Source organism: Diceros bicornis (assembly GCF_020826845.1).
Source record: "Diceros bicornis minor isolate mBicDic1 chromosome 22 unlocalized genomic scaffold, mDicBic1.mat.cur SUPER_22_unloc_1, whole genome shotgun sequence".
Classification (NCBI taxonomy): domain Eukaryota; kingdom Metazoa; phylum Chordata; class Mammalia; order Perissodactyla; family Rhinocerotidae; genus Diceros; species Diceros bicornis.
The window spans coordinates 111,227-121,462 of NW_026690886.1; the positions used below are offsets into that span (position 1 = coordinate 111,227).

At 54.7% G+C, this 10,236-nt stretch overlaps 1 protein-coding gene across 3 annotated transcripts; it reads right to left on the reverse strand.

Annotated features, from left to right (window-relative positions):
* Nucleotides 1-2,093: 2,093 nt before the first annotated feature.
* LOC131401905 (ral guanine nucleotide dissociation stimulator-like) lies at nucleotides 2,094-5,839 on the reverse strand. Of its 3 annotated transcripts, XM_058536971.1 has the most exons (5): nucleotides 5,513-5,839; nucleotides 5,239-5,388; nucleotides 3,679-3,750; nucleotides 3,197-3,271; nucleotides 2,094-2,600 (listed from the first exon to the last, which is right to left on the reverse strand). In XM_058536971.1, exons 2-5 carry the CDS (start codon nucleotides 5,305-5,307, stop codon nucleotides 2,367-2,369), a joined length of 450 nt encoding a protein of 149 aa, XP_058392954.1. In that variant the 5' UTR covers nucleotides 5,308-5,388; nucleotides 5,513-5,839; the 3' UTR covers nucleotides 2,094-2,366. The 3 variants fall into 3 exon arrangements, with proteins under 3 accessions (XP_058392954.1, XP_058392955.1, XP_058392956.1); XM_058536972.1 differs by lacking the exon at nucleotides 5,239-5,388; XM_058536973.1 differs by lacking the exon at nucleotides 2,094-2,600 and having other exon boundaries at nucleotides 3,013-3,271.
* Between the last annotated feature and the right edge of the window lie 4,397 nt (nucleotides 5,840-10,236).

Genomic DNA, 10,236 nt, shown 5'->3' on the forward strand with positions numbered 1-10,236 from the left:
AAAGCTCCAAACAGGTTCACACCCCATCGGGTGGTTGTAATGTAACCACAGCACAAGACTGGGGAAAAAAACACAACCACCCAGGAGTGACACACTTTAATGGCTCGGGCCCAATTGCCCCATTTGGACAAGTTGGCAACATCAACACTGAGTGTGTAAACTGGAGGACTGTCCAAGACCGTGGACCTCAGAATGACACGGCCTCAAATCTCACCTTGGACAGCAAGGGACAGTGTGGGGTCACTCACTGGTCAGGATTATGGTCCCTTATCCTGGCATAGTAGAGCTCACCCGGGATCCATCAGGCCAAGCCAGGGAGGAGCCTTCTAGGGAATTTCTGCCCTAAAGTGAATGGCATAAGGAAGGCAGGTGTGCTGGAAATCCTGGTTCACAGAAAGCGGTCGTGTTTATGGAATGAGGCCCAGTGGTAGCCTTAAAGCTGCATCACAAATCTTTCCCATTGGATACAAAACAAGCAGGAAACAGAATTCAGAGTCCTGGACAAGGATCCCAGCAGGATTCAATTCTAGGTCAGTAGTGAACACGGAGGCACTAGAGGGGTCTCAGGAGGGAAAGTCCTGTCTGCCTTTAGTCCATTTGCAAATCACCTTTTCGGGCCTTGTCCTCTCCAAGTGCATGTTTTGATCTTTTTACATTGTTTTCCCAGCTTAGAGCTGATGCAATTCCAGAGATTGAACTAGAAAACTACAAGTTCCTAAAATTTGGTCAAAAGAAACCTCAACAAGAGAAGCAGAAAACATTCCCTCTTCCTCCAGAATGTAGAAAGGCACCCCCTGCCTATGGCACGACCTGGTCCTGGGTAGTGCTGTTTTCAAGACACCCACATTTCAGTGGTTGTTGCTTTGCCTTTGAAAGTACCATCAACCTTTAAATCCCAAGAGAACGGGCGGGGGGCCGTGTCTGCCCCTGGAGCAGCTGAATGATACTGAAATGAACTTGTCCTGGGAGTTAGGGGGAATTGGGAGTGATGTCACTAGCCAAAAAAGGGGCTGGCCCTTCTCCCTTCTCCCACATAAAATAAGCTGATGACCCAGAAGAGTTCTTGATTCAAGGAGAAATGTGAGATTCTGTGTCTCACTCACATGCCTACAGAAAGCGACAGAACCACACCACAACTCCCAAGCTATAAAGGGAACAGGACTTTAATATAATATTCAAATATGTCATTTATTATTTACAACAAATAACCACTGGCCCTCCCCAATGGGTGAGTAGGTGCTGAGGTAGAGATGTCAGGGAGCTGGGATGGGGTCGTCCCTTCTCTCTTGGGCTTCAGGGGACCCCAGGAATCAGCTTACAATGCTCCCCTTCCCATCAAGTGGGAGGAGCTGGCCTGGTGCATCGCAAGCATCCCAACTGTGTCCCTGCTGCTGAGGATGGGGCTGTGATCAGCCACTGGTACGGGGTTCGGCGTTGGGGCCTGGGGGCTGAGTAGAAGAGTCGGGTTATCTTCTGCGGCCTCCCTCTGAATCATGGCCCCCCACCCTGTCCCCACTGCACTGGGTGCTTCAGACCCTGTGCTCAGTGCTGTCAGCCACCAGTACCCCATTCGTCCCTGCCACGTGAGCGATCATTTAGTATCACCTATTTCACAGAGGGGGAAACGGAGTCTCAGGAAGCTGAAGAGAGTCACCCCAGTCGCAGGACTGGTCAATAGTGGAGCTGGGATCCCAGTGCCAGCTATCCAACTCCCCAAGGCCACGCTTAGCCCGAAGCCTTACTGAACCCCCAGGAGTCAGTCACCCCGGCCCAGACACTCACTCACCCCAGACCTTGATGATGGCCGGTTCTTCTTGGCCTTGCGTATTTTGCAGGCCAACTAGGTCTAGGGTTCTGGCTGGCAGGACAGGTTGTAGCTACAGGACAGAGAGGCATCTGTGAGCCTACCAGGAACCACACCTCAGGTGTCGCCCCACTGCCTGCCCAGCAGCTGGAGTCTGGGTGTCCCAGAGGTCGCCATGTAATAAGGCCGGGGGATGAGTGGGGGACCATGGAGACAGGCTCTCTGGACTGGCCAACAGGGAGAGTCCACCCCTGCCCTCACCCAACTCCTGCCCAGCCTCACTTCTCATTCTCGTTGAGCAACTCCATGTCTTGGAACCAGGCCGCAAATCGCTCCCTCGGGTTCTAGGTTGTAATTCTTGGCAGCCTCCTGGAGCAGCAGGATCTTCCTCATGACTCGGTATTCCTGGGACCAGAGGGAAGGAGAGGATGCACACAGGGCCTGGGTGGGGGATGCTGCAGGGGCCTTGTTGGAGGTGAGGAGTGGGGCAGGGGACCAGTCCTGGAAACCATCCTTCCCTCCAGTTCCATCCAGGATCTACCAGTTCTCAGAATGGGAATAATCAGCCCCTCCTCCAGGAAGATATCCTTGATGCCATCCTCCCCTCAACCCACCCGCCAATTGGATGGGTCTCCCACTGCTCTGTTATCAAACTCTTCCACACAATGTAAGATACAGGAGGTGAAGCCAGGCACTGTTCTGCCCAGAAGGTCTCTGATTTCCACCTCCTTCTCCTCCCCTGCAGGGAGTGCCACAGCTGCTCCTCAGTCCTCTTCTCAAGGTTGATCTCATTCCCCTGGAAGGTAGACAGCCAGAGTCCATCAGACAAAGCCCCCTAGCCTGACTACCCCCTATGCCCACCCCTTCTCGTGTTGCACTATTGCCAGGTCCCCAGAGGGGGCCAGGCATGCAGAGAAAACAGGACTTGTACCTAGGCCGGGCTCTGGGCTCCAGATTAGGAGGACATGGGAGTGAGACTGAGGTACCTGGCAGCACAACTCTGATGACAGACTTGGAGGCTGAGGCCTCAGGCAGAGGGGACTGCTCAGCAACTTATGTGCTGCCTGAGTTGGGGGCGCCCGACTTCTCTGTCCCTCCATGGGCAGCATAGGAGTTAGAGGCTGAGTCCAGCTCAGATAAAACCTCACGCAGCTGTGCCATCAGGCAGCTCTGAGCTTCCCCAGCCTGGGGAACTGGAACGGGTGTCTCTGGCAGAGCCTCTTTACACTCATCCCTAAGATGGGCCTGATGCCCCAGCTCCCAGGAGCAGCTGCGAGGCTCTCATGAGAGTAGATGTGCCAAGTGCTGAGAACTCAGAGCTCAGTTTGGGGGCTCCCACATCCCAAGGCTCAGAATCCTGGTCCTTCCTGCCTAGTCCTCAGGTTCACCCACCTCGAGATAGTCACCCATCGCCAGGTGCAGCATCAGCAGGTCACTGAGCAGATTGCCAAGATAGGGGAAGACACCCTGTGACATCGGGGTGCAGGTGGGATGAGCCCTTGCTCTCAAGTAGACCCCATGTAGACCCTCTCCTGAAAAGTCCCCACCCTCAGCCTCCTGGCCCACCACAGGGTTCCCATGAGGAGCAGCCTAGGACCCTCAGCAGCCTCCCGTCAATTCCTACTCCCTTCACACTCCAAGAACACCACAGTCCTCCTCCTCACCTCCCAGGGCCGGCTTCTGGCAAATCACAGGGTGTGCCTTCCCTGGCCCTCCCCAAAACAACCCATCCTGCACCAGCTCTTCCAGGCCCTCCTCTTGGTCACTTCTACTAGGGGATTTGGGCACTGTGGCACCAAGAGAAAGGACCCTCCTCTCTTGATTTGAGGCCTCCAGCTGGGAGCGCAGAGCCCCTCCCCCACAGGCACACTCACCTGCTGCTGCTGCTGCTTCTCCTGCACTCTCTGGGGGTTGCTCTCTGGGGGGGCAAACGTGAAGGGCCCCTCCTGTCAGGGTCGAGGACAGTGTCAGCGAGGCGATACTCCCCTCACCCCATTTCTCTCCAGCACCACTGGCCTCCGACACTGGACATCTGACTTGAGTCAACTGGTACCAATGTCATTCCATCCTCCAAGGTCTTGTGATTCCAGAACAAGCCCAGCTCCAACTTTCATTCTGGGTGTGAGCTTGGGCTCGTGGCCTGGCCTCCTTGAGCCTGTTTCCTCATCTGGAAAGTGTGAGAACTCCAGCTACCACACAGGTTCTCATGAGGACTCAGTGTCACAAGACTGTCATCCTTGTTCTGGCCCTCACCCCTCCAGGTGGAGCAGGCAGAAAGCTCCCACATTTCTTTCCTCCCTCTTATCTCAACACCACCCTGTGAGGCCTGCACCACACAATCACCATCCCTCCATTTCCCTCAATAGGAGACAAAGGCCCAAACATGGGCAGAGAGTTGCTCAGGGGCCCACAGAGGAGAGGCCGCTTGCCCCTCTCAGCCAGAGGCCCTGTTCCAACATCCTCGCCTAACCCCCAGCCCCACCACTGAAAACAGTCCTGTCCCCTGACCTCTCAAAGCTTGGTCCTGGGCCGAGTCATGGATGGAGAGGATGTGGTGTCTTGGGAGTCTGGTAGAGTGGCTCCTGCCTGCCCCAGTCCCGTGGAGTGTCTGGCACCCAGGCTGGGCCAGAGGCCAAGCCAAAGCCTTCTCCTCCCCAAGGAACGCCTCAGGACATTCCCTTGCACTGAATCCTTTTTTTTTTTTTTGTGAGGAGATCAGCCTTGTGCTAACATCTGCCAATCCTCCTCTTTTTTTGCTGAGGAAGACTGGCCCTGGGCTAAAATCCATGCCCATCTTCCTCCACTTTATATGGGACGCTGCCACATCATAGGTCGACAAACGGTGCGTCGGTGCGCGCATGGGACCCGAACCGGTGAACCCTCAGCCGCTGCAGCGGAGTGCGCGCAATTAACCACTTGCGCCACTGGGCAGGCCCCTGAACTCTTTCTTTATCCACTCAGGAACTGGACCCCCAAGGTGCCACCTCTGATCAACAGGGAAGGGGATGACAGGACATTTTGATTCCCTGTTTACATGAGACTCCTAACTTCCTTTCAGCAGGATCCACTAAGAATCCATCAGTTGCCTAGACGCTTCTCATAAGCCACCGGGGGCATATGTCATTGCCAACCAGGCACTCAGGTTAGACTCCTGTGGTTCACTCAAGTGACTGCTCTAGGGGTCCAGGGGGGAGTCCCAGAATGCACACACATCTGCCACCTAAGGATGAGCAGCCTGTTTGTCCACCTGGGCCATGGGAATCCTCTGCCATGCGCATCCCTGGGGCAGGCAGGCTGCAGCCCCTTGGAGATGTGGTGAAGATAGAAGGAGCAGCGGGGTCCTGGCTTCCTGAGGATAGTTTTAGGCTGAGGGCTAAACCCACACCAATCACCCAACAGCATGGAAGAAGCTACATCCTGCAGGATGGACATACATGGAAGCCAGAGACCTGTTGATGGCGCCAGCTCGGCAACTCCTCCTGGAACAGCCCAGCCAACACCATTGTGTCTCATGACCAGGGCCTCCTGCCCACAAACGGCACCCCACCTGCTCATGGGCAGAACAGATCCCTCTGCTTGTTAACCTGGATGAAATAAACGGGAATGTTTCAGAGAAAGTTCAAGTGAGAAACTATCAAAACCACAGCCTGCCTATTGCCCCTCCTCCGCACCCCTCCTCTCTTTCCAGACCCCCAGCCTCCACTCTACCTTGATCATCAGTTCTCTGCTCAAGGACTTGTCTTGACTATTGAGTTCCTGAAGATTTTCAGGGCTCTCTCTCAGGGGAGGGGAAAGAACGAGGGATAAATTTAGGAATAATGTGAGGGGTCTAAATGCAAATCCCTTTTCTTTGCAAACCCGAGATTCAAATGGCCTGGAGAAGTGTTCTCACTGGGCTCCTCTGAGCGCTAAGGTCTCATGGTACTGGGAGGGGGCTCTCCTGTTGGTCACTGGGGTCTCCACTCCCCAGATCTACTGAGCAGCTCTGTTTTGACTGCTTTGAGTTTCAAATGGGCATAGAGTTTTGTTGCTATAAACACCTGATAATGCCCAATTTGGCTCAACTTAGTACCTGACACTTAGGGAAACCGAGTCCTGAAGCAGAACTGGTGCACTAAGGACCCCGGGAGGTTTAGAGACCCCCTGCCGAGGCCCAGGCCCGGTCCCCAGCATTTGCTACCTCCCAGGAGTTCCCAGCTGACTGAGGGGCCAATGGCAGACATACAGGAGATCCCCCATCCACCCTGGTCCTCCTATGGAGAGAGGCCTACCCACCGGGAAACTTCCCCCGTGTCTTCTTCAGGTGGCTTGTGGAGGTTTTCTGCAGAGCAGAGATGACAGTGCAGGGCGAGGAGAAGTTCTTCAGGTTCTCGCACTCCTGGGGAAGGGAAGAGAATGAGCTGTGAGGTGGGGCACTGTAGCCCCACTTGCTCTAGCTTCAGTCCCCTTCTATTTAAATCTCCCCTCCTGGATGAGACAGATGCTCAGGGAGTCCCAGAAGGGCACATTTAGGACCCAAAGAGTAACACTCACAGGGAACAGGATTTTAGCTCAACCCAGGGAAGGAGCCAGGTAGGAAGTGAGCATCCTCTCACTGGGACCTGGAGTCAAAGTCAGCGGGCCCCTAGCAGGAAGGGCCTAGGGACTGTGCAAGGGCTTAGACCACACACTGCAATCCTGGGAGCTGATAAAGGTGGAGAGGCAGTTCCCAAGGCTTCAGAGAGGGACTCCACTGGGCCTCCCACAGCACACCTGGGCCACCTGGATCCAGCACTCCACCACCCTCACCCTGTCCTGGGCTGTCATGCTCGGGTCCCTGAGGCAGGGGGTGATGACGAAGCTGGCCACCCTTCTGACGTGGTCGATGGTGGCCTGGACGGTAGGTGTCTGGTGTTCATTTCGGGCTTGCTCCTCTTGCCCCAGGTGGAGCCCAGGCACGGAGAGGGCACCACCTTCCGGAAGAGGTCCTGGAGAACAGGGGGAGTGTCACCCAGCCCTGCCACACCCCAGGTCTGTGTCCACAGCCCCCAAAGTCCCACACAGGAGTCACAGTTTAGAGCTGGAGCTCAGAAAGCTCAGGATGTGGCCTGAGCCTTGTGACAGTCCCTGGCTTTTCTTCTCTGTCCCCCGAGGACACCCAGCACAGGATGACCCAGGACCCAATACTGGCAGGGAAGGGAGAGGGGCTTTTGACCCAGCCCGTCCTGGCTAACTCCAAGCTCCAGACGGTGGCTCAACTCGGCTCATCCCAAGGGGGCATCTTCCAATACCCTGATCCCCTCTCTGGTCCCACTCCACATTCTGATGCCCATCCCCCTGTGGCAGCTACAACCACAGGCCTTGTCTGTCTCCCTTGTAGTGAAATACACATCAGATGTCTAATAAGTCCTGAGGCTGTTGAGCCTCCTGAGCAGCCGGTTGGGCCACCAGGGACCGGGCTGTACACAGTGAGCCTCTCCCTGCACAGATGAGCCAGGGCCCACCCAGCTTTCCATCTCTTCTACCTCATGGAGTTGGCACAGTCACTCTGTGCAGCAGGTCCTCTTAATGTCCACCTCCACGGTCTGCAGGTGGACAGCAAAGGCTTGGGTGTTCAGAAAGTTGCCCAGGTCTTATGGTTGGTAAAGGGTGGAGCCTGGATTTGGGCCCAGATCATAGCAGTCTGGATCAGGTCTGGGGCAACGATGGCAGAGGGAAGGCCTGCCCCATCCCGCCCTGAAAGCCCAGCTGCTCACCGGATCCATCACGGTCAACAGCTCCATCACCAGCTTAAGAGGGAAGGCCGTGAGATTAAGCTTCTCACCCTCCTTAAGAGCCACAGGTGGAGATGGACTTCTCACTAGAAATGATGGTCCAGGTGACTCCAGCTCAGCAGCTCCCACTCCTGCTGGAGCCCATGTTGGCCCTTGCTCCAGCTCCACCACTGCTGATGGAGGGGACGCTGACTCCAGCGCTAGAGGAGGAGGTGTCAACGGAGCTGGAGCCAGCTCTACCTCCACCACTGCCCACTGCTCTGCTTCTGCCGCTGGCTGGAGCTCTGCAGCTGACGCTGGAGCGGGATAAAGAGAAAGGTTCACCCACATAGCTGACTTTCCATGTGTCCTTCTAAACACAGGAAAGATCCCCCTCCCTTCCAGGAATACCCAGCCTGCAGTCCCCCTTACCCTCTGGCTCTGCCTCAGTGGCCTCCAGAAGCTCACACTGGACAAGGGTAAGAGGGTCACGGCAGCTCCTCTCCTAACCAGGCAAGGTGACATTCATGTACATCCGCTTTAGCTTGAAAAAGGGACAGCCCCAGTCTGGTTCCGCCCTAGTTCTAGTCCAACCCCGTCATCTCAAGCTTCTGAGTGTGGAGACCCTCTGCTCCTGCTCTCATCTCAGAGCAACACTGGAAAGTGTGGGTGGCCTCATGTACCTGCCCCTTGTCTAGTGAGTAGGTGGAGTTGAAACCACTGGGCAACTACTCGACAACCTCTTGAGTGGAGTTCTGCAAAGACTGCCTGGGAGCTGGGCCAGAAGGAATCAGGGGCTGCATGCACACTGCCACTGGGGCCGACCCCCAAGAGAAAGTCTGCTGCTCAGTTCACGCACAGAGGGGCATCCCTGCAAAGAACTGTGGTCAGGGAGGGAAGGAGATGAATCCTCTAATGCTCGGTATCATGATTAGAGGAGCTCACCTTCTCATGCTGCCAGGCATGGCCTGGGGTATGAACATGACAGACTCACCAGGTTTCCGACACCTAACAACCAGCTCCTGCTCAGGAATGACCCGACCCTTATGTCCTGACTTCTCCCCTCCTCACAGACACATGCAGACACACACACACACACAAAGAGGGGCAAGGGGTGTGGGGCTGATCAGGTGGGATCACAGCTGTGTCCTGGCCTGCACTAGCCTTTCCTGGGCTGTCGCGTGTTACCTTTCACTGCCTCCTGCCAGACACCCAGAGGCGTCAAGAATGAGGGCTGAGCCAACATTGCCAACTACCAAAAAGATTCTCTTTCTGGGATTTTTTGAGCCCAGATCCTCCAAAAGTTGGGAAACAACAACAAAACATCTTTGCCTGTTGACTGTCTCCAATCAAGTGAGCTGGATGGGGTGCTGTGGGTGCGTGGTTACCTGAGTTCTAAGATCTGTTGAGGTCTATGACCCCACGTCATCTCCTGAACTGTACACAATGAGCCTACACAGCCCTACCCACAGCTCCCTGGAAACCTAACTAGGGACCTAGCTTTAAGGAGACAGAGATGAATGCAGACCTCCTTTTCCTTACTAGTTCTTCATCCTGGGATAGTCCCTGTGCCTCTCAGGTCCTCCCCAGTCTCTAAACCTGCACCATGGGGATCAGCCTAGAATCTACTTCCTAGGGACATCACCCGGTGTATATGAGATAATATCTATTACCCCTGTGGGCTGGTGTCACATGTACCTAAGGCACAAACTTAGAGATGGAAGAATAACAAGGAGGGGTGGGATGTAGTACAGAACACCACTCAAAACAGGCCTGGGCTCCAAGAATGTGATATTGGGACAGTCATTTCCAACTTGGCCTCATTTTCAGGTCAGCACCATGAGGGGGTTGCAACTAATGGAAATTCAGATATTGCCATCGTGTGACATAAAACCATTCGATTGTTTCCTGTTTTATGGAGAATGAGACCCAAGTGTCTCATCTTGGTCTATGAGGTGGGCAGCCTCCACAGTGGTACTCAGTAAGCCCCACCCATATTATACACATCCCCGTGGAACCACAAAGTGGTTAGTAACTGGCTTCTGAACATAATAAGAGCCAAAGTGATGGGATGTCTTGTCTAAATTTTAACTAAAAATGTCTCTCACTTCCTCTTGCTCCCTCTCTCATGTGCCATCTCTCTCTCTCTCATTCTGTCAAATCCCTGGAAGTGAGGAATCAAATACCGGTGTATTGGGGCTGCCCAATGTGTGAGGCACATTGAGGAGAGAAGCAAGGGAGTGCCTGGGCCAACAGACAGAAAGGAACTCAGGCTCTCAATCCAAAATGAATCCTGAAGGCTGAGAGTGACCTTGTGGGCCAGTCCTCCCCCAGTCGAGCCTCAGTTGAGGCCACAGCCCCAATCTGTTCAACTCACTGAGACAGAGGCACCCAGCTAAAACATGCCTGATTGCTGATCCACAAAAATTGTGAGATTGTCAACATTTGATGTTTTGAAATGCAAGGTTAGGGGCAATGAAGTCAGAGAGGGAAAAGTAACGAACACAGCCTACCAGGCCCTGGCCCTACCTTCCACCCCAGCTCCTGTTCTCTCCTCCCAGCCTCCCTCCAGCTGCACTGGCCACCTTTCTAACCTCCTCTGGCCAAACTCACTTCTGCCTGTGAGCTCAGGTGCCATTTCCCTGACACACTGCTCCCAGACTTGTGCAGGGCAGGCTCCTTCTTTTCATTCTGGTACCA

What these genes read in the sequence shown, in the direction of transcription:
- LOC131401905 (XM_058536971.1), bottom strand. Translation starts at nt 5,307, where the DNA reads ATGGTGTTGGCTGGGCTGTTCCAGGAGGAGTTGCCGAGCTGGCGCCAT. An exon ending in AACAGGTCTCTGGCTTCCAT is followed by an intron (nt 3,751 to 5,238) that starts GTATGTCCATCC and finishes CGACCCTGACAG; the next exon opens with GAGGGGCCCTTCACGTTTGC. An exon ending in CGATGGGTGACTATCTCGAG is followed by an intron (nt 2,601 to 3,196) that starts GTGGGTGAACCT and finishes TCTACCTTCCAG; the next exon opens with GGGAATGAGATCAACCTTGA.